At 49.5% G+C, this 23744-nt stretch overlaps 1 protein-coding gene and 1 long non-coding RNA gene across 2 annotated transcripts in view; one reads left to right on the top strand and one right to left on the bottom strand.

Annotated features, from left to right (window-relative positions):
* Positions 1–6778: 6778 nt before the first annotated feature.
* Positions 6779–23744, top strand: part of CCDC69 (coiled-coil domain containing 69) — a 32776-nt gene continuing 15810 nt past the window's right edge. The window contains exon 1 of the mRNA XM_066273059.1: positions 6779–7155. Within this exon, the coding sequence (XP_066129156.1) occupies positions 7108–7155 (48 nt within the window). The 5' untranslated portion in view covers positions 6779–7107. The remainder of the gene's footprint in view (positions 7156–23744) is intronic.
* On the bottom strand, positions 7459–9048 carry LOC136333630 (uncharacterized). Its single transcript, XR_010731065.1, has 2 exons — positions 8931–9048; positions 7459–7602 (listed from the first exon to the last, which is right to left on the bottom strand). It is a non-coding gene; the product is annotated as an uncharacterized lncRNA (long non-coding RNA).

The following is a 23744-nucleotide window of genomic DNA, read 5'->3' as shown; positions in this document are numbered from 1 at the left end:
AGTTTGAGTTGCGGGACACCAATTCTCATCTCTGGTCACTTCCGAGACTGAGGGCAGCTATAGAGGCACAGGAATCTACACCTGACTCAAAAAACACTCCTGGAGTGCCTTATCCGGAATCTCTTCCTCCCTAAAGAAGAAGAAACTGATCTTCTCCACTGTGGCTCGACCAATATACTCACTGGGTAATTGAACCAGGTGGCCTCCTGAAGGGACTTTTGATTTTAACACCCTCACCAATTTAACTATTGCCAGAGAACAGGGAAATGGTTGGAGATCCCTTACATTCAGGGCTTCTAGTATTTGCGCTCCCGTCCTAATCTCTGTGCCACCTGCCCTAAGGCGCAAACCCTTTTTGGCCAGAGAAACCTCCGCTCCTAATCTTTCCTCCTTCACCTACCCCCTTGAGAAAGTCTCTTCTCCTCCTGCCCAACCCCCAGGGGCACCCCTCTCTCAAGACCCCTCTCTGGTCCCTCTGTGGACCTCTTCCACTCAGGTCTCTTCCCTCCAGGAAGCCCCCTCCCCTGCCGGCCAGAAGCCCCACCCTTCTCTGCTGTGTTCTTAAACTCCTCCCCCGTCAGGCAACCCTCTGCAGGCCATTGGCCCTCACCCGAGTTTGCAGGGCTTCTGACCCCATGGCCCAGCCTCAGTCTTCTTGCAGGAAGGCCTGGCCCTGTCCTGCCTCTGGCTCTGGTGTTTCTGGCCATATCTGGGTGCTGGGCTCCCCAGGAGCCCCCCCATTATTCTCAACCCCTAAATTTCTATCTGAGACCTGTGAACGTGGCATTTAAAGTTTTTAATGGTCGCCACTAGCAGCATGTAGCAAAAGGTGATGCTCCAAACCCAGGCTCGTGGCAACCCTGAGGCCAGCAGAGCAACAGGGGCAAGGCATAGGAGGTGCCTGACCCAAGTCCAGGCCACAAAGAGGAATCCCACCAGAAGCTTGCTTTAAATGTGGCAAGGAGGGTCACTGGTCCTGGCAGTGCCCCTGCCCAAGGCCACCCACTAAGCCTTGCCCTGACTGCAAGTAGCCTAGTCACTGGTGGAGCGACTGCCCCTTTTGGGCAACAGGCTCTTCCTCAGCGCCTCTATGTGGAGGACAAGCCACCCAAATGGAAGGCCAAGCCAACCAGGTGGGCCCACCACTTGAACTCCTAGACCTCATGGACGACTGACATGGCCTGAACTCGAAGACCCCCATTACCCTCGCCAAACCCAGGGTAATACTACAGGTAACGGATAAGTCCATCTCATTCCTGTGGACACGGGGGCTACCTTCTCTGTTTTGCCATCACACTCTGAACCTCTAGCTCCCTCACAGGTCTCAGTTATGGAAGTAGATGGGACCCTTTCTTTTCCCCTTTGCATGCCACCCCTGACATGCAGTTTGGACGGGCCCCTTACAGCAGGGGTCCCCAAACTTTTTACACAGGGGGCCAGTTTACTGTCCCTCAGACCATTGGAGGGCCGGACTATAAAAAAAACTATGAACAAATCCCTATGCACACTGCACCTATCTTATTTTAAAGTAAAAAAACAAAATGGGAACAAATACAATATTTAAAATAACGAACAAGTAAATTTAAATCAACAAACTGACCAGTATTTCAATGGGAACTATGCTCCTCTCACTGACCACCAATGAAAGAGATGCCCCTTCCGGAAGTGCGGCGGGGGCCGGATAAATGGCCTCAGGGGGCCGCATGTGGCCCGCGGGCCGTAGTTTGGGGACCCCTGCCTTACAGTAATATTGACACTCCTACTGCAGCTAAGCTCCTAGGGCAAACACCTTGGTACCATGTCTCTTGCCTCAAGCTTGCCCCCATGCAGGACTGCTGGCAGTCGGAACCACCGGGCCCCACTCGTCTCCAACTCACTAAAAGGTTGGGCCCTGAAGACCTTCTTGTTGCTCCTATCCCTCCCACCGGAAGCCTGCATCCAGAGTGAGTTAAAGCAGGGAGCAATGCTGTTCAATGAGACTGGCCCAAAGAAAGAAAGCATCGGTGCCCTCAACTATCTGCAAGAGAAACTGCACGAGGACATCTCCTTCTACAACCCGCTTAACTCCTGGTGGCAGCCACCCATCCTCACCTGGGCTGCCCCTATCCTAGGTCCTCTTCTAGTTATCAACATATTACTCATATTTGCTCCTCATTTTTAGATTTTTACAGGGCCGCATCCACGATGTTTCTCAAGTCACAGTCAAACAGATGCTCCTACACCCATATACACAACTCCCCTCAGAGCCACCACCTTCCGACCTCCCTTCCCCACGATGCCCCTAACCAGCAGGAAGTAGCCAGACGAAGAGCAGTGCCCCATCTAATATAAAAGGTCGGAATGTGAGGTCGGTTGGCAATGGGGGAAGGTCACATGAGGAACCAGGCCCGGGAACTTTGGCTGGAACCGCCCACACACATGCCCGCCAAAAAAGAAACGGTCTGGAGCCCTTTGAAAAAGAACAACCGTCTGTCAGCCAATGAAATTTCACCACATCATATCAACTCACCACCACCTTACCGATACTATAAATTACCCCCCAGGCGGGGAATCCACGGGACTTCTCTGGCCCCCCTTTCACGGACCAGAGAACCTGGTAGTAGTCCAGAAGCGCTCTGCTAAATAAAGCTTTTGCTATTTCGCATTTCGTGGCTACGCCCTTCTTTCTTCCTTGGCGGGGAAAATACCTCACATTGCCCATCGGGTGACCAACTATCCCAGTGTGCCTAGGACTTAGGAGTTTCCTGAGACATAAGATTTTCAGTGCTAAAGGTGGGGGTATCCTGTGTAAATCAGGATGAGTTATTCACCCAACTTTTCCAAGAAATGGACACATCCTAGTACCTGCTTGTTGATATCTAACTATGGTAGCACTATTTCAGGCTCTCTTCCTCTTCGGGGTACATGTTCCTCTTCCTAGACACCTTGAAGTTGGGCATGACTCTGTGATTTGCTTTGGCCAATGAAATGTGAGTGGATTTAATGGGTGTCAAAGACTCCATGTACCATTCTCTGTACACTCTCTTCTCTTGCCCTGGCAAACCACGAAGCCATGGTGTTGAGATGGCCGCATCACAGGATGGTGCAGAATGTCACTGTGAAGCAGAGCCTGCTGTCTCCCCTGCTGAACACGTGGTGAGAGCAAAAGCTAGCTTCGCTTGTGTTAAGTCTCTGAGGTTTCTAGGGTTTTCATTACAGCAGCAAAACCAGTAACCTGACTGGTACACCAACCACTTAAAATTTCATTTGCAACATAGTCAAAGTCAAGTTACTAAAGCAAAAAAAAATTAAAACTTAAATTTTTTTCTCATGCAGGAACCTTGAAGCATATAATCAAAAAGCCAAGTTGGGCCCTGGCCGGTTGGCTCAGCGGTAGAGCGTCGGCCTAGCGTGCGGAGGACCCGGGTTTGATTCCCGGCCAGGGCACACAGGAGAAGCGCCCATTTGCTTCTCCACCCCTCCGCCGCGCTTTCCTCTCTGTCTCTCTCTTCCCCTCCCGCAGCTGAGGCTCCATTGGAGCAAGGATGGCCCGGGCGCTGGGGTTGGCTCTGTGGCCTCTGCCTCAGGCGCTGGAGTGGCTCTGGTCGCAACATGGCGACGCCCAGGATGGGCAGAGCATCGCCCCCTGGTGGGCAGAGCGTGGCCCCTGGTGGGCGTGCCGGGTGGATCCCGGTCGGGCGCATGCGGGAGTCTGTCTGACTGTCTCTCCCTGTTTCCAGCTTCAGAAAAAAATGAAAAAAATGAAAAAAAAAAAAAAAGAAAAAAGAAAAAGCCAAGTTGTGTGAACATGGGAGACCTGAGCCTGGTCTCCCAGGAAGCTCAAGAAAGCTGGAGGCAAGACCTCCTGGGAACAAAGGCTCCAGGAACAGAATTTGTCTTCCTGGTTTCCACCCACCAGCCCAAGTTATTGATTTCAATTGTTGACATTACAATTCAAGAACAAGTTAGAGGCCTGACCACATGGCTGCACAGTGTATAGAGCGTTGGACTAGGACGTAGAGGGCCCAGGTTCAAAACCCTGAGGTTGCCACTTGAGTGTGGGCTCACCAGCTTGCATATGGAATCATAGACATGACCCCATGGTCACTGGCTTGAGCCCAAGGTCACTTGCTTGAACCCAAGGTTGCTGGCTTGAGCAAGGGGTCTTTTGCTCTGCTGGGGTCACTCTTTCTCTCTGTCTCTCTCGCTAAAAGAAAAGAAAAAGAGCCTGACCTGTGGTGGTGTAGTAGATAAAGCCTCAACCTGGAATGCTGAAGTCTCTGGTTCGAAACCCTGCACTGTGTAGTCAAGGCATATATGGGAGTTGAAGTTGATGCTTCCTGCTCCTCCCCCTTCTGTCTATCTGTCTCTTTCTCCCTCCTCCTCTCTTTCCTCCTCTCTACAATTAATAAATTAATTTTTAAAAATTTAATATGTAAAAAGAAAAGAAAATGAACAATTTAGAAAGTTCAGCTCTTCAACGTTCCTAGGAGAAACTCGCCAAAAGGAGGAATAACTGGTTCAGTATGATCTCCCCACTCATTTTTGCTATTTTTGTTGCTATTCTACCTAGCTAACTCAGTCATTATCTATTTCTTTGGGATTTCACATTCTTGCCCATGACTTGATGGTGAAAAACTAGTCTCAGTCTCATGAATGGGTTTAATCTTTTTTTTTTTTTATTCATTTTTAGAGAGGAGAGAGACAGAGAGAGAGAAGGGGGGAGGAGCTGAAAGCACCAACTCCCACATGTGCCTTGACCAGGCAAGCCCAGGGTTTCGAACCGGCGACCTCAGCATTTCCAGGTTGATGTTTTATCCACTGCGCCACCACAGGTCAGGCTCATGAATGAGTTTAAAAATCATATTTTAAAAAACTTTTTCTTATTACAATACTAATTTTCTTATTACAGTAGTAATAAGTATATACTCATTTTTAATATAAATAAAAAAGAAAAATCCAAAGTCACCCACCCAGAAGTAGTCACTAATAATATTTAATTATTTCTATTTATTGATTTGAGAGAGAGAGAGATCAAATCTGTTGTTCCACTTATTTATGCATTAATTTGTTGAATCTTGTATGTGCCCTGACTGGGCATCGAACTTGCAACCGTGGCGTATGGGGACAATGCTCCAAATAACTGAACTACCCAGCCAGGACCAATAATACTTTTTAAAATAAACATAAATTTGTTACATCTTTTAACATTTAAAATATTCATCCTCATCAGCATTTTTGCTGGTCACATACAGTCTATTATTACAGATGGATAAATCATAATTTATTTAACCAAGCTTCTTTTCTTGCATATTTTGGTTCTCAATTTGTTTGTTGTTTTGGTTTTGATTAAATTATGAGCACTGTTTTAATAAGCATTGCTAATTTAAGTAGACACTCTTTTCTCATCATCTGGTTAGCCCATCCTACAACAATGGTTCTCAGACTTTAGCATGGACTAAAGAATTCAGGGGTGGGGGGAGCCTGATCAGGCAGTGGAGCAATGAATAAAGCATCAGCTTGGGATGCAGAGGACCCAGGTTCGAAACCCCAAGGTTGCTGGCTTGAGCACGGGCTCACCCGGCTGGAGCACGGGGTGGCTGGTTTGAGTGTGGGATCATAGACATGACCCCAAGGTCACTGGCTTGAACCCAAAGGTTGCTGGCTTGAGCGAGGGGTCACTCTGTCTGCTGTAACCCCCCTCCCCAGCACATATGAGAAAGCAATCAATGAACGACTAAGGTGCCGCAACGAATAATTGATGCTTCTCACCTTTCCCTTCCTTCCTGTCTGTCTGTCTCTGTCTCTCTCTCAAAAAAAAAAAAAAAAAAAAAAAAAAAAGAATTCCAGGGAGGCTTGTGAAGCTATAAATTCCCAGAGTTTAGGATCTGCAGGTCTGGCTGGGGCCTGAGAATCTGTATTTCTAACAGATTCTCTGGTAGCTATGATGCTACTGATTTGGGACCATATTTTGTGAACCACCATCCTGGATGATTTTTCCTTCCAAGAACCTAATATCACCTGTGTCCTTAGTTTCCTTTGTTAGAACCTGTTGCAATTGGTCTTATACTGTGGAAGGGGAAGTTCTTTTGTGGTTTCAGATTCTTTCCCCATTCATAATTGTAAGTCCCTTTCATCAACACACCTTCCCCAGTATCACTGGGTCTTGCAGAATTTCCTAACATACATATACAGGCACGCCTGCATACTGATTTTCAAAGGTAGGTGTCTTTTCCTGCATTGCCAATCCTAGAAACCTCAGCTAGTAACAAGTGAGGGTAGATAAAAAGTTTTTCTCAGGTGACAGAAGACAATTTGACTTTGGGGGAGGGGTATAAAAAAAAAAGAAGAAAAAAAAGTTTTTATCCCCAGGCACTGGCATTTTATGTTCCTTACTCCCACTGTATCTGCCTGTCTGCCTCACCAAGTTGTATCCAAGATGGATAGAGTTAAATATCACACACACTTGTGAGCTGGAAAGAGCTCTTCACCCAGAAGCAAGGAGGCATTGCAATTAGACTTATTATTATGGATTTGCAAAGAAGTTATTTAAAGCTTAGGTTCTGGAGTCAAAACTGGATTATATCTGTGCTCTAGCACTTACTTAGCTATGCGAGCTTGGACAAATCACTTCACAACTCTGAGCCTCACCTATAAAATGAAGGCAATACCACCTTGTTGCAAAATGGCAAGAAATAGAAATAGTATGTATAAAGTAGCTGGCACAGAAACAGCCCTCAGTAATGATGGCAGCTGTGTATTTAATAAAAAATTGTTTTAATTTTTTTTCCCCCTAGCCTTTTCTCTGCTGAAGGCCCGGAAAAGCATCCATTGCTCCCAGGGATCTTATCCGCCCTGGCCAGAGTTTCCTATCATTTACAAAGATCTAGTCACCTGCCTCGAGCGGTGGCGCCGCAAGCCCCATGGGCTTCCCGGAGGCCCTGCTCTTCGAGTATTTACGGCGTGCTGCCGCGCCGCTTGGGCTCAAGTCTGCGCTTTCAGGTTCAGTTTCAGGGTCTCGCCCGCAGCCCTGGCCGGCAGGCGCGGAGCCGGCCGCGGGGCCCGGACGGCACGGTTCTCTGGGGGCCCCGGAGTTGGCAGGCGGCGTCCGGGAGCCCCCGGAGGAGGATGGGCTGCGGACACAGCAGGCTGAGCTGCTGCAAACCCCCCAAAAAGGTAAAGAGCGCCGGCAGAGAAGTTTGCCTTCAGAAGGGAAGGGAAGTGTGGAGCGCTCCGCCGCAGGGGACCCTCTGCTCCCTCCGGTCCGCCCGGGGTGCCGGGCGGAGGACTGCGAGAGGCCGGCCGGGAGGGAGGCGGGGAAGGCTCGGCCGGGCGGCGCTCTTTCTTCCGGCCCCGGGCTGAGCCGTGCCGGGCAGCGGAGTTTACAAACACGGCCCCTGGGCCCGGGAAGGGCAGATAATTCCCTCTGCCAGAGTGAGGAAATCTCTAGTGCCTGTGGCAGGTGCCCGTTTTCCTCGGTCTGGGCTGCTTCCTGTGTGGCCATGGGCAAGTGACTTGACCTCTCTGGCCCTTCGGCTTTCCCACGGTTCTGAAGCGGATCATCTGTAGGGCCGCTGCTGGCAGAGTAGTCCACGGATTCACAGCATCCACATCACGAGAGACCTGTTAGAAATGCAGAATCTCAGGCTCTACCCCAGACTGCTAAAAGAGAACCTGCCTTTTAATAAGATACTCGGGTCATTACAATAAGCTTTCAAGTTTGAGAACTGCTGGGTTAGAGCCTCTTCAGGCCCCAGATCGGGTGCTTGTGGGCTGTCCTGGGTTTGGGGGAAGCTGGGAGGGGCCAAATAGGGAGGAGAGCTACCGCCTGCTGCCCTTCCCTCCCTTCCTGTCTCTCCCCCAAGGGGCCTCCGAGCTGGGTTAAGGCCCAGGAGACACTACTCAGGTTTCTTGCAGTAGGACCAGCTGCCCCTTGGGGTCTGACAAACCCAGAAGGTTCAGAGCCAGGAGCCCAAAGGGCAGCCTCCTCCGGGGACAACCTGAGGCACAGAGGGTCACGGGAGGACCCCTCACGTCCTGGCACTTTTTCCTACTACTGCCTGCCTTCCAGCCAGGTGAGACTAGGTGGTCCCATAAATTTGATGGTCAGTTTCTGGGAGACCCTGGCGGGGCCTAAACTGGGAGAGTAGTTAGTCATTTTTCAATGAATTTGAGTCTCTTTGTCCCTCTCTGCACCTGCTCTGTCTGTGCTCCAGTAGCAGCTTTTCTGCCTGTTGGGTATTCAGTACTGGCCCCCACCCGGGTGATCCTGTTCCCTGCCCTGTGCCTCTTCCAGAAAGATAAGTTTTGGTTGCAAGTACAATGCCTCCCCCACTTTCCTTGCTCCTCCTTTATTCCCAGTTCAAAAAAAGACTCATCAAGCTCTGACCCAGAAATTGTCATGTTGTCCCTGACTCCAAAAAGGAAACTGAGGCTTGCCTACATCAATACACAGGGCTGGCTGATGGGCGATGGACATGTAAACCTGAGCCTGGCTGAAGACTTGTAATCGAGCTGCTGATAGGTAGACATCAGTCCTGGGTATAGGTTCCTGCTCTGCCACAAACATGATGTGAGGCCCCAGGAAAGCCCTTACCACTCTCTGGACCTCAGTTTCTCCCTCTATAAGGAGAGGGAGGAGAATGTGCAGGATGATTTCTATCAGTCCGAGAGTCTGTTCTGTGTACCTGTGTCAACCTCTCAGTCTTCGAAGGGGGCTAACAGTGAATTCCATCCACTCAGTGGTGGGAGAAGATTGGAGGAGAAACCCTGTGCCAACCTGACCTTCCACAGGCTGGAAGAGGAGACCACTGTGAGCATGGGTTTCTGTGCCTCCTGGCCCTTCTGGGAGCCTTACCAGCTGTCCCTGTCTGTCCTTAGCACAGCCTGAACTGGACCCCCGTCCCAGACTGTGAAAGGCTATCCAAGTGAGCAAAAGCATTAGATATTACCTGGGCTGAAGCCCCCAGTGTACAGAGGGAGGTTGAGGCCTGGAGAAGGGAAGGGTCGTCTTGACTGATGTCATACAGAGCAACTTAGAGCAGAAGCCTGGTGTCTAGTACCCTGGTCCAGTGTTCTTTATCTCCACCCCGACCCTGTACTTCTGGTGCCTTCTTAATGATTCCAAAGCCCTTTGGCATAAAAACCTTCACCCTGTTGCCTCAGAGCAGCCTGGCATGTCTTTCTTGCCCCTGCAATGCCAGGGCTCTGCCCTTGTGTGCCAAGACTTGTAAGTCTATTTTGTTTAAAGTTCATGCTTGTTTCAAGTTTATGCCAACCCCTGAGCTGCCAAGCGCATCCCCAACAGGCTACCAGCCCCTGGAGGAGATGGGGGCTCTCAAGATGGGATATATAAAAATGAATTCAGCTTGGCCAGGTAGCTCATTTGGTTAGAGCATTGCCCCAATATGCCAAGGTTGCGGGTTCAATCTCCGGTCAGGGTATCAAACAAACAAGAATCAAATAATGAATGCATAAATAAGTGGAACAAGAAATCAATGTTTCTCCCCCCATCTTTCTTTCTTTCTCTCTCTCTCCCTCTCTCTCTAAAAAAATCAATTTAAAAAATGAGCTCAGACTAGAGGGGCCAGGTCACGACAACAATGACTCAACCTGAGTGGCAGTTTGCAGAGTATCTCCACATCCTGCTGAGCTCACAAAAGTCCTGGAAGTGAGGCTAAGCTGCAGCATCTTCCCCACTGTACAGGTGAGGAAACTGAGGTTTGGGGAGGAGTGATGTGTCCGAGGTCATAGAGCCAGTTAGTTGATGGCAAAGCTATGCACCTGAGCCTGGATTTCTGCATACCCATCTAGTGCTCATCGCCAGGTGCAGAGCATGGAGCAAATATTTGAGTGAGTGAGTGTGGGCCAAATAAGAGCCAGGCGAGGGCTTAGCCCAGGGTGCACCAGGAGCTGCTCATCCAGCGTTGGGAGAGACAGGACGGCTTTTTGGATTGGGCCAGGGGGTGCCTTGACTGAGTGTTGAAGGTTTGGTAGGAGTTACCCAGTCGGGACGGAGAGAACAGCCTGAGCAAAGGCCGAACCAGAGAAAGCTTGGAATGATGGGCTCATGGAGAGTGAAGCTAGCAGGTAGCAAGGAATGCAGCAGAGCTTTCCATGGGGTCTACCCTGGTTAGGGGCAGGGGCTTGACCACTAGGACTTCTCCAAATCTCTCCAGGTTCAAGGATCTGAGGTTTTGCCGAGTTCTGTTATAGTGCCTGGTGGTCTCTGCTGACCAGCTTGTTCTAGATGCCATTGAGACTCTAAGTCACTGCCTTATTGGGACAAGTTGAAATCCTGAGGAATGAATGCTTGGGGACCCCTAGCAGACTGGGGGTGGGTACTGAGGAACCATCTGCATTGTGTGGTTCTTTCCAAACCTGTCATGGCGGAGACCATGGCTGGTGTGGCCATGTCCTCTGGGAAGACTTGGGAGAAGGCTGGACAGACTGAACAGGGGCCAAGGAAACAAGTGTTCCATAGACTTGCCTGTAGGAGTGCTATGTATGTAGGAGTATGGAGGCCTTCCTTTCCCAAACAGGCTATCAGCCCCACCGCGGGAAGGAACACCTAGTATCTTGTGTTCACCTCTGTGCAGGTGCCTGGTGTGGTGTCTGAACGCCCCAGTCCCTAAGGCTTCTGCTCGGGCCACAGCTCCACACCCTGAACAGGGTGACAGAGAACCTAGCTGAGCACTGTTCCCAAAGCTGGACCTCAGGCAGCAGGTCCTGGGTGGGTCAATCTTCCAGCAGCTCTTAGGGATCGCATCCAGGTAGCAGGCCAGGTGCGACAGAGGGAGAGGTGCAGGAGTGAGTGACATGGAAGAACCTGTGAGGACATACACAATAATGGAACACAACCAGAGACAGAGACACTAAGGCAAGGGTTTTAGAACTGAGTTCATGTATCCACTTATTACCTGGGCGCATGAGGCTCTGGGCTAGGTGCTGCTTCAGTCCCGGCTGCATTACAGACCCATTAAGTGAAAGTGGAAGGGACTTGCCTTCTCTATGTCACAGCTTCCTCATCCATCAGATAGGCCAAGATAAATATTAGCTCCTGGGTCACAGGGTTGGTCTAAAGATTAGGTGAGGCCCTGGCCGGTCGGCTCAGCGGTAGAGCGTCGGCCTAGCGTGCGGAGGACCCGGGTTCGATTCCGGCCAGGGCACACAGGAGAAGCGCCCATTTGCTTCTCCACCCCTCCGCCGCGCTTTCCTCTCTGTCTCTCTCTTCCCCTCCCGCAGCCAAGGCTCCATTGGCGCAAAGATGGCCCGGGCGCTGGGGATGGCTCTGTGGCCTCTGCCTCAGGCGCTAAAGTGGCTCTGTTCGCAACATGGCGACGCCCAGGATGGGCAGAGCATCGCCCCCTGGTGGGCGTGCCGGGCGGTCGGGTGCATGCGGGAGTCTGTCTGACTGTTTCTCCCTGTTTCCAGCTTCAGGAAAAAAAAAAAAAAAAGATTAGGTGAAAGACTATGTAATAGTCCCTGATACACTGACTGGCGAGTGTTGTGCCCTTGATAAGAGGGAAATGTAGGTAATGTCAGGGAAACATAGTTATACTTTAAGGACATCGCTGCCTGGACTGTACCCAAGGAAAGCAAGCAGGGACGTGGGAGCCAGGGTCACGTTAATATCCTTGAAAGGCTGTTGGGGTTGGGCACATGGAGCCTGGAGGCTGGCCGCCGCCTTCAAAACTCTAGAGCAGGGGTCCCCAAACTGCGGCCCCCTGAGGCCATTTATCCGGCCCCCGCCGCACTTCCGGAAGGGGCACCTCTTTCATTGGTGGTCAGTGAGAGGAGCATAGTTGCCATTGAAATACTGGTCAGTTTGATGATTTAAATTTACTTGTTCTTTATTTTAAATATTGTATTTGTTCCCGTTTTGTTTTTTTTACTTTAAAATAAGATATGTGCAGTGTGCATAGGGATTTGTTCATAGTTTTTTTTATAGTCCGGCCCTCCAACGGTCTGAGGGACAGTGAACTGGCCCCCTGAGTAAAAAGTTTGGGGACCCCTGCTCTAGAGCAGTGGTAGTCAACCTGGTCCCTACCGCCCACTAGGGGGCGCTCCAGCTTTCATGGTGGGCGGTAGCGGAGCAACCAAAGTATAAATAAAAAGATAGATTTAACTATAGTAAGTTGTTTTATAAAGATTTATTCTGCCAAACAGCGAAAATCCAACATAAAGTACTTGGTAAGTAATTATTATTATATGCTTTAACTTGCTGTAACTCTGCTTTATAAATTTTATAAAGTAAAGTTACTTTCCTACTTTATAAATCACCATTACTGTGGAACTTGTGGGCGGTTAGAAAATTTTATTACTAACAGAGATACAAAAGTGGGCAGTAGGTATAAAGAGGTTGACTGCCCCTGATCTAAAGTATTATCGAGGGGCACGAGGAGCAGCCTTGTTCTCTTTTGTTTTAGAAGGTAGCACTGTGGCCAGCGAGGGGAAGCTAAAGAAAGCCAGATTCTACTTCACATCAGGAAGAAGGGTAGTGAGTTCCCCATCTCTGGAGGAGCTCAAGTAGAGGTCAGGTGATATTATGACATGGACAGAAGAGGGGATGCAAGCTTAGGCCTAGGAAATAGTTAAGATTCCACTTAAAAATCTGTTTATTCTGATTATTACAATGTTTGAGGTAGACTTTCAAAACTTTAAAAAGCATAAAGAGACTTAAAAGTCAGTTTTAATCCCATCATTGAAGAGGTAGCCTCCGTGTGCGTTTCAGCGTCATCCTTTCTGCTGTTTCTCCGGCTATATATAATACACACAAGTGTGGCTATTTTAAATGGTTGTATTCTAGTTCCTTAACATCTTGCTGTGGCATTCTCCCATATTAAGTAGTTCATGGAGACATGATTTTTTTCATGCCAGTTAATGTTCTGTGGATGACCCGTGGCTTATTTAACTAATCGGACACTTGGGTGTTTACATTCCCGACTCGCACTGTCATTATGTGTGAGCATCCTCGTGTTTCCTCCTCACCCTGGGCTAGTGTGGCTCTGCGTTCAGAGGGGAGCCAGTGGGGAGGGGGAGAGACGGGGGAAGGCCCCCTGAGCATCTTGGCTTGGCTGGGTTTTGAGGTGGGTGGGCTAGACCGTGAGCTAGGGTGAGTGGGGGTACAGGAGAGAAGGACCCCTAACACCTGCTTGGTAGGAACAGGGCAGATCTGACTTTTGAACTCCAGGTGCCAAGGGTAGGGCAGTGAAGGACTAGGAAAGGAAGCTGCCTTTCCCGGACATTGAGCCCTGTGCCCCAAACATTGCGGGGACTTTGGTGTGTATGTATGTGGCCTCTGAGTGCAACCCGGAAAATAATCGACGCCCCCCCTCAACCTCGTCAGTTCATCCCAGCCAAATCCAATACAAGCCTCCATACATGTGCCCTCTGAACCCTTGTGAGGCTGCACCAGATTTCTGTGTGATAAAGGAACATCTCTACTGTGTGACCGAAAACCCATTAGAAAAACGTCTAATCATCCATCTTCGCCTTAGAGACACAACCTTTGGTAACGCCTTAGCTGCACACGTACATGTCTTTAATTCTGTTCTTTTCCTCTTCGTTGAATTCCCAGGTGGCTAGTGTAGGCCCCCTGCCCTCCTGACGTGGCCGGCCACCTAAGCATTTCGTCTTCCCCTCAACTGGGCGTTGAGTTTGGGGCAAATGCTTCACGTCAGCACTTGTGGGCGAATGCTTCATCTCAGCACTTGTGGGCGTTTTATTGTCATTGTTGTAAAAAGGGCAGACACTATAAAACTTCAAATTAGTTGCTGAGAGGCAGGCAAGTCAAGATGGTGACACCCTGTCGGAGGGGCTGCCACCTGATATATCTCGGTGTTCCTAGGTCCGCTAATGAACAAAGGTCTGGACTCTGCCTGGAAAAGGAGCCCTCGGGGGCATCAGCTTAACATTCATGAATGGTCGTGTTCAGAAAATCAACTTGGAGAAAATAGAGGACTCTCCCATAAAAGGAAGAGTCTAACAGATGACCCGAGTCCTGGCTCTGACATCTTGGGGTGCACTTGGGTTTCTGCCCCCTGCCCTTTGTCCTCTCAGTGCTCTCCGCCCTTGCAGCCTCGTGAGCCCTCCCAGGTAGCCTGGGAGTGGGGGACAGACAGGGAGCAGGACTGGCAGGGGAGGGGAGGGGAGTTCCTGGCAGGAAGCGGGGAGAAGAGAGGGAGCGAGAGGAAATCCATCCATCTTTACTGTAGGTAGATCTAAATCTGTCTATTACCTGAAGCCGAGCCATCCTACTTCTCTCCACAAGTGAATTTTAATCCCTAAAACCCATTTATCTTGTGCCGCTTTATTGTCAAACCCGAATCTTCCAGAACATCTAGGCCAAATACAATACAATACAGAACACATCCATCCTCATCCATGCTTCCCGCAAGCCCCTCCCAGATAAGTGATGTACAGACTGTCCTACTTTCAGTATTTCTTCCCCCCAGAGGTAGAGTTCTTTCTCATGTGTGTCTCTGAACCTATAGACCTGACTGTTTCTCCACTGCCCACACAACCCAACCCTGCTCCCTCCTTAAGGAGATAGCCCTGACATCAGAAAAGTTACCTCTGCCAAGTTGACTAGTGTCCCTCCAAAACTCATGTACACCCGGAACCTATAAATATGACCTTGCTTGAAATAGGGTTTTGGTGGATGTAATGCAGTTAAGATGAGATCGTACTGGATTACAGTGAGCACTAATCCAGTGACTGGTTCCCTTACAAGAAGAGGGAAACTTGGACCTGGACACACAGGGAGAAGGCCATGTGATGACAGAAGCAGAGATTGGAGAGATGCATCTATAAGCCAAGGAGCACCTGGCTGGTAACACCAGGAGCTAGAAGGGGGGCCTAGAATAGACCCCCGCAGAACCTCCAGAAGGAACCAGACCAGTGATGCCTTGACCTTGGACCAGCCTCCAGAACTGTGAGAGAATACATTTCTGTTGTTTTAAGTCACCAACTTTACACTCAGTCGTTACAGTGGCCCCAGGAAACATATACCTTAAGATTACTCCGCGCCCTTTCATACTCCACCCCCGCCTTGCCACCAGTCAGAATGGGCCCCAGAGCCCAAGGCCTCCCCTTCGGAACCATGGTTTGGCTGAAGAGTAGGCAGCATTGCACACAAGGAGGTGCGTGGGCAATGCTCAAATACTTTTGGACGCCAGCTGCAGCATCTGCAGAGGAAAGAGCACTGGACTGTGAGTCAAGAGTGGGTCCTGCCTGACCGGACGGTGGCGCAGTGGATAGAGCCACTATCTGTGGGCCTTGACTTCCCATCTGTGAAATGCCTGCTTGGCTGCTTTGAGGTTCCAAGAGAGGTATTTTCTTTTCTTGTTGTTAATTTCCTTGGACAAGTAAAACTTGAAATCACTATTGTTTTAAAAGTTTTTAAGGATTCAGCCTGACCTGTGGTGGCGCAGTGGATAATGCGTCGACCTGGAACACTGAGGTCACTGTTTTGAGGCCCTGGGCTTGCTGGTCAAGGCACATATAGGAGTTGGTGCTTCCTGCTCCTCCCCCACTTATATCTCTCCTCTCTCTCTCTCTCTCTCTCTCTCTCTCTCTCCTCTCTAAAAATGAATAAAATCTTTTTAAAAAAAATTTAAGGATTCAGGGAAAACCAAAACTGACCACAATTTTAGTCTTTTCTCTAGAGATGATGACTGCCATCTATTTGTGCTTTTCTAGGTACATTTTCCTGGGCGTTTAGGTGCCAATAGAGGTAGTTTATTTTGTGTATTGATATTCTACCAAATACATTCCCATCTTTGTATGTAAAGATCTACTTCATGTTTTTAATTTTTTTTTTTTTTTTGTATTTTTCTGAAGCTGGAAACGGGGAGAGACAGTCAGACAGACTCCCCGCATGCGCCCGACCGGGATCCACCCGGCATGCCCACCAGGGGCGACGCTCTGCCCACCAGGGGGCGATGCTCTGCCCCTCCGGGGCATCGCTCTGCTGCGACCAGAGCCACTCTAGCGCCTGGGGCAGAGGCCAAGGAGCCATCCCCAGCGCCCGGGCCATCCTTGCTCCAATGGAGCCTTGGCTGCGGGAGGGGAAGAGAGAGACAGAGAGGAAGGAGGGGGGCGGGGTGGAGAAGCAAATGGGTGCTTCCCCTATGTGCCCTGGCCGGGAATCAAACCTGGGTCCCCCACACGCCAGGCTGACGCTCTACCGCTGAGCCAACCGGCCAGGGCCATTTTTAAATTTTTTTATTGATTGGTTGATATTTTTAGAGAGAGAGCGAACCATTGATTTGTTGTTCCACTTATTTGTGCATTCATTGGTTGATTTTTGTCTGTGCCCAGACCAGGATCACACCCGCAACCGTGGGTTGATGTGTGATCAACCCAGGGCAAATTGGGATGATCCTCTAACCAGCTGAGCTTCCCCGTCAGGGCTCTTTCCTATTTTTTAAACCTATAAATGACATCATATGTCATTATACACATCAGTGTATGAAGCCAGTTATGGACACGGGGCAGTGTTTCCCTACTACAAATGGCCCTGTCCCGAGCATCTTTTTCTTTTTTTTTTTTCTTTTACAGGGACAGAGAAAGAGTCAGAGAGGGATAGATAGGAACAGACAGACAGGAATACAGAGATAAGAAGCATCAATCATCAGTTTTTCGTTGCGACACCTTAGTTGTTCATTGATTGCTTTCTCATATGTGCCTTGACTGCGGGCCCTCAGCAGACCAAGTAACCCCTTGCTCGAGCCAGCGACCTTGGGTCCAAGCTGGTGAGCTTTGCTCACTCCAGATGAGCCTGCACTCAAGCTGGTGACCTTGGGGTCTCGAACCTGGGTCCACCGCATCCCAGTTCTATGCTCTATCCACTGCCTGGTCAGGCTGCCCCGAGCATCTTATAGGTGCCATCTGCCTCACAGTTGGGTGCCTCTCTCTTCTGGCAGTGGCATTGCAGGGTGGCGAGCCTGCTGGTATAACTTAGAAAGTGGCCCTGAGCTCTCTGTTATTCTCTGTTCCAGGCCCTCCTTGTGCTGCCTCCCCATGGGATCGCTCCAGGACAGAGGGCAGTGGGAGGGGGCTCAGGACCCCCACCCAGGCCCTCCTGAGCGGGACTCCTCCCTTCCAGTCCTCCAGAGAAGCCCTCTTCACGCAGAGGCTGACAGCTGAGTGTGTCAGACCACCTGCGCTGCCCAGAGCTATGAGCAGGACAGGGTTGATAGAGGGTGAGGTACCAGGATGACCTTACTCTGCCCCTTCTTCTACATCACGCATGTCAAGACCAGCAGGGCTCTGACCTACCCCCTCGCCCAGCTGTATGCCGCAGAAAGGAGGAAATAGGAGCCCAGAGAGGGAGGGTGCTCCCCCAAGGTCACACAGTAAGCAGGTGGCAAGCCAGATCCTCAACTCTGGACTCCCACTGGAGCGTTTGCCAGTGGGTTGGGGAGACAGATTTGGCAGCATATCTGTGACCTCCCGCACCCCAGCCACTGACACCTTTTTCTGTCCCACTCCTTCAGAGTCCCGCCTGCCGAGCTGACCCAAATGCCAGAAATGGTGCCGAGTGCCTTTGCCAGCTCCTGGCCCTCTAAGGTGACCAGAACTGGCAGACACCCTGGGAAGCCGAGAGGGGACAGGAAAAGGTGGGCTCCAGGGAGGACAAAAGGAAAATGGTTTATCGGAAAGCCTTTCTCTCTGCCTTAGCCTCTCCGTCTGTGAACTGGGGGTTGGGCCCTGCACGCGAGGCCCTCGGGACTGTCTGCCCTGGTCTGGTTCAGCAGGTGCTCAAGAGGGAAGTGGTTCCCTCCCCCCTCTGAGGTCTGTTTCATCAGTGGGTCAGATAGGAGCAGTGGAAACCACATCCGCCCCTCCCGGGTCGGGGTGCTCTGGGGCTGCTCCAGGTGTTCCGACAGGAGACCGTGCCCCCAGCGCAGCGGAACGGTGCTGGGGCGGTGCTCCTTCCCTGAAGTCAGTTGTAGAGTCACGCGGTCTGTCCTGGAGGCCGGCATTGTGTGATAATGATACCACACTGTGTAATAGAATGAGTTGAACTAAATCTTGAGGGTCCCTCACAACTGTGAAAATGAAATCAAATTCAGGCATTAGTTTGGCAAAATACTTCTGCCCATCTTAGAGATGGGGAAACTGAGGCCTGTGTTTATGACGTTCTTCTAGCTGAAGCTCTGTAATTTGAGTGTGATTCCTAACATTTCTCAATAGCCCTGAACTTTTAGGCCCTGCCTTTCCTCCAGCCAAGGCCCTGGAGGGCCCCCTGCCCCTGGGGCCTCCGCACCCCATCTCCTTCCTGCTTCCACCCTCAGCCAATGAGCTCTGATTGTGGCTGTTCAGATCCCGAAACTAACGGGGCCAGGGCCCCACCCACGCAGAGACCCACCCACGCACAGAGTCCAGACACCGGAAAGGCAGCTCTGATGCTGCATAGGGGTGTGACCTGAGTCCCTTGAAGCTCGGAATCACCCGTCCCCTCAACATTTTGCGGTTTGGCTCAGTCTGGTCTATGCACTAGTGCAGGGGTCCCCAAACTTTTTACACAGGGGGCCAGTTCACTGTCCCTCAGACTGTTGGAGGGCCAGACTATAAAAAAAACTATGAACAAATCCCTGTGCACACTGCACATATCTTATTTTAAAGTAAAAAAAAAAAAAAAAAACAAGAACAAATACAAATTTAAAATAAAGAATAAGTAAATTTAAATCAACAAACTGACCAGTATTTCAATGGGAACTATGCTCCTCTCACTGACCACCAATAGAAGAGGTGCCCTTTCCGGAAGTGCGGCGGGGGCGGATAAATGGCCTCAAGGGGCCACAGTTTGGGGACCCCTGCACTAGAGAAATGGAAGGGACTCGAGGCTCCGCCTTGAATCTGGATTCTCAGTAAGTCTCTGCTCCCCTGCTTTGTGGCCTCTGATAAGTTACTGCCCACCCCACTCCAGGGCCTCCGTCTTTCTACCTGTAAATAGGAGGTGGAGATTGGAATAAAGCACCTCCAAGGGCCGTTCCAGTCCTGTCTTCTGAAGAGTATGATAGAACCGGGTGGCCAAGGGAAGACAGAGCTGTGGTTTATGGGGACGGGGAAGGAGCTAGGTAGATTCTTCAGGTACCTTTGGGTTACCACATTCTCTAAACAGGATTAGTGAGGACATACGTCAAAGCACTCAATCAGAAATACACGGAAAGCCCTGAAGGCCCACAGAAAGGATGGAGTTATGGTCCCTGGAGCAATGTTAGACCAATGTCTTCAGGAAAGGCTGAGCCATTCTCAGGGCTACTCTCGGCTTCCATCCCGTTAGGATTCCCAGGGTAAGGACGAGTTGGGCAGCTTCTATCACAGTGGCTTCTGCCTTATTCATTCTTGCCTGGTGAGGCCCAGAATTTGAGGGAAGTTGAGGAGTCTACCCCAGAGGCTTTAGTAGGGAACTATGGAAATTCACCCAAAGTACAACAACCTGAAAAATACTCAACAGAGCCCCAGAGGGCTCTATTAATGCTGGTGGTTTTTATGTACCATCTGTACTAGCTAAACACTTCGTGAGTACCAGAGGTCTTTACTTGCTAAACATCAGCAATACTGAATAGTATTAACTATAAACTGCTGGAGCTGACGGTCCTCTGAATTCACTCAGTTCAACCTGCAAAATGAAGTTTGCCTCTTCTATGCTCCCAGTGATGGAGAGCTCACCACCACCACCATACCTCACCCCCCAACAAGGCAGCCCACCTGTGTTTGGGGTAGTTCTGAAGTCCTTCTTCATGTTGAACTGAGACTTCTTGAAACTTCTACTCCTTGGCCGCAACCCTGCTCTCCAAGGCTGTGGACCACATGCTAGCAGTGTCTGTACTTCAGAGATTTGAAGAGAGCAGCCAGGGTGTTTGTTTTTACTGTTCTTGAGGCTGCCCAACTGCTGTTCTGTTGACAGTCCCTCCTAGAATTTGGTTTGGGGTCTCCTACATCTGTCTGTTCCTTTTGGACACATTTGTTCATCAGTTTATTCCACAAAATGTGAACATATTCTAGGGGGTCTCACCAGGCCCAGTCTGAACTTGTCTGGCTTCGGCCACATAGCTCGGCACACTGTCCCCCCACTGTACCCTGACTCCTTGTCTCATCTTGACAGCCACGTCCTGCTCAGACCAGGTTTGCTTCAGGTTGAATGCAGAGCAGGGTTCTGGTTCTGCTTGACAGCCAGGAGCTGGGCCCAGAACTGTGTGTTACCAAGAGGTAGGTGACCTTTTTCCAGCCTTCTAAGTTGAAGGGCTTCCCTGGAGTTCAGAAGGACTGAGAACATCTGTTCTGACCCTAACCCATCACAGAGAGAGAAACTGAGGTCCAGAGAGGGAAAGAGGCTTCCCTAAAGCCACACAGTAAAGCTGGAACCCGGTCTCCTAGCCTCTCCCCTAATCCTGGCTGCTCTTTCTTCTCCTAAGTTTCCATTGACTCAGGAAGCTGCCATCCCTCTTCCAGAACTCAATCCAGATGTCCCAGCCTTGTCCTCGGCCTCCCCCAGCTCCGCTTTCGGATAGGCGATTGTTCCCTCCCAGCTCCTGTCCTCCCCCACCGCAGGGTGAGCTCTGCTCCATGGCCTCTGAGGAGGAAGCGGCCAGGGCCCAACCTGGGGATTTTCCATGCAGTGGTTGCTTATCAGTTCCCACCCAGCTCCGGGCAAAGCGTCCACAGGTTTTTATGAGCATCAGAATCACTTAGAGATTGTAGATGGGAGCGTCCCGGCACACATAACGCCCCAGATTCTGTGGGTCTAGAACTGGGCCTGGGGAGTTGTGTTGAACCGGCATTCCGTGTGGTTCCGATACAGCAGGCCTGTGGGCCAGTCCTACAAATACCGCTCTGGGTGCTAGAATGGGGCAAGACCACTGTGAATTTCACAAACGGTCCCTTCTCAAGGAGCCCCTTGGATGAGCAGGAGAAAGGCAGGTAACCAGGTCGGTCCTCACTTGAGTGTCTGCATGGGCCCTGGAGATTAAAGCTGATGGGAACTAACTCATCCCGGGAAGAGAAGGGGTAGAAATGACAGAGGAGCTGGGCCTGGAGGCCAGAGAAATTGTTCACTGTGCCGGCAGACCGCAGTTTATTGCATGCGCTGTATTACGCTTCACAGGTACTGCATTTTCTTTTTTGCAAATTGAAGGCCAGACCTTCTACCAGCCAAGAGGTTACAGCTCAGGTGGTTGCGGTGGTGTGGAACCCAGCCCTCCGTATCTCTGAGATGTGTCTGTTTGTCATGCTGGGGTCACCGTGAACAGCTTGGGATGGTCTTGAACACATGGATGCACATGCTGGGGTACAGTAGGTTGTTTTGGTTTTGGCCTAGCCAATTTTCCAACATTTAAAAAAAAGTGACACAATTCCACATTGTTCACTGTTGCAGTGACACTGGCCCTGTGTGCTATTAGTGGGTGAGTTAACTGGTAGACCTTTCTGGAGGGGAGAGCCAGTACGTTTAGATGTGTACAAAAATCTTACACATCAGTATGTTAACTAAAGCATAATTTGGAAATTGAAAAATGGAAATAATCTAAGTACTCGAGTAAATTATTGATTAAATGATTAAATTCATCCATAAGGATGTAATACTTGAGTCATTAAAAATTAATATTTTTTACAGAATATTTAATACCATGTAGTAAATGCTCATAATATATTTGAAAAATTAAGAAAATAAAGTAGTATTCCAATATATATATAGCTACTGCTATAAGATGTTTACAAGTATTTAAATACTAAGAAAATGGGCCCTGGCTGGTTGGCTCAGTGGTGGAGCGTCGGCCTGGCGTGCAGGAGTCCCGGGTTCAATTCCCAGCCAGGGCACACAGGAGAAGCGCCCATCTGCTTCACCCTTCCCCCTCTCCTTCCTCTCTGTCTCTCTCTTCCCCTCCCGCAGCCAAGGTTCCATTGGAGCAAAGTTGGCCCGGGTGCTGGGGATGGCTCTATGACCTCTGCCTCAGGAGCTAGAATGGCTCTGGTTGCAACAGAGCAACACCCCAGATGGGCAGAGCATCGCCCCTGGTGGGCATGCTGGGTGGATCCCAGTCTGGTGCATGCGGGAGTCTGTCTGACTGCCTCCCCGTTTCCAATTTCAGAAAAATACTCAAAAAATAATAAATAAATAAATATTAAGAAAATGAGCTCCGAAAATACAAAAGACTCATATAACTCAACAACAAAAATAACACAATTAAAAAAATGAAGAGAGGATCTGAATGAACAGCTTTCCAAAGAAGACACATACAGATGGCCAACAGGTACATGAAAATCCATCACTAATTATCAGGTAAATGCAAATCAAAGCCACAATGAAATGTCAACTCCGACCTTCAAAAGGAGAAGAAAGGACAAGTGTTGGAGAGGATGTGGAGGAAAGAGAACCCTTGTACACTCTTGGTGGGAATTGTAAACTGGTACGGCTACTATGGAAATCAGTATGGAGATTCCTCAAAAAATTAATGGTAGAACTACAAAATGATCCAATGATTCTACTTTTCAGTATTCAAAGCATACAACAACACTAACTCAGAAAGATAATCTGCACCTTTGTGTTCATTACAGCATTATTTGCAATTGCCAAGATATGAGAGCAACCTAAGTTTCCCCTGATGGATGAATGGATAAAGAAGATAGGGTACATATGTATATATAATAGAATGGATTACAACCTGGCCATTAAAAAAAAAGGAAATCTTGCTATTTGTAACAACCTGGATGGACTTTGAGGGTTTTATGCTAAATAAACTAAGTCAGATAGAGAAAGATAAATACCATATTTTACTTCTATGTAGAATCTACAAAAAAAGAACCCCAACAAATGAGTAAACAAAGCAAAACAAAAAACCTCATAGATGAAGAGAACAGACTGGTGATTACCCAGAGTGAACGGGTTAGGAGAAGGACAGAAATGGGTAAAGGGGGTCAATTGAATGGTAATGGTTGGAAACAAGATTTATGGTGATGATCACTTTGTAGTGTATTCAAATATCAAACTTTAATGTGTATGTACACCTGAAACTTTGTAATGGTATATACCAGTGTTAACTCAATAAAAGTAAATGAGGAGGAGGAGTATGGTGAGGAGAGACTATGACGAGCCTTGAATGTCATTCTGGAGCTATCCTGGGGCCATGCTGCCTGTGGTCTGGAAGCCGTCAGCGAGGGAGAGTTTTCTCCCTTCCTGGGGTGGTTCTTTCAGGCAACCCTGAGGCCCGTGGCAGCCTAAGAGATCTACCAAAGCATTGTGGGGTCTTTGTTCTTGCCATCTTTTTCAAACACAAAATAAACTTATACGATATGTGAGCTCTTAGAATATGCCAGGTAGTCAGGTGCATTATCTTGTCTAATCCGTAAAGCAACCTCAGGAGGGAACCAAGGCTTGGGGAGATCATACAGTGGCTCAGGGTCAGATTTAGGATTTGAATCCAGACCTGGGTGACACAGAGTTCTTGATCACGCTGCTCCCGTCTAACAGTCCGCGTGCCGTGGGTGAGATGAAGACCACCTCGCCTCCACTGTGCAACGGAGTAAAGGGATTTGTCCGAGTTCCTGGAAGGGCCGTGACTGGGGCTCAGGAATTCTCACGCCCACAGAAACATTGCCCAGATTAGTGTAACCAGTGGTGGCAACAGGGATGAGACAACCATTTATGTTTATCTCCCTCTTTCCTCCAGCCCAGGGTGGAGAGGCTGGCTCCTGTCACTTCCCCGGATTCCTGTGTTGAAAGCTTCCCTGGCTTGTGCCTGGGCCAGGCGTCTCCC

The sequence above is a fragment of the Saccopteryx bilineata genome, chromosome 4, assembly GCF_036850765.1.
Source record: "Saccopteryx bilineata isolate mSacBil1 chromosome 4, mSacBil1_pri_phased_curated, whole genome shotgun sequence".
In the NCBI taxonomy this organism is placed as follows: Eukaryota; Metazoa; Chordata; class Mammalia; order Chiroptera; family Emballonuridae; genus Saccopteryx; species Saccopteryx bilineata.
This window is presented reverse-complemented; position numbering and strand designations above follow the sequence as displayed.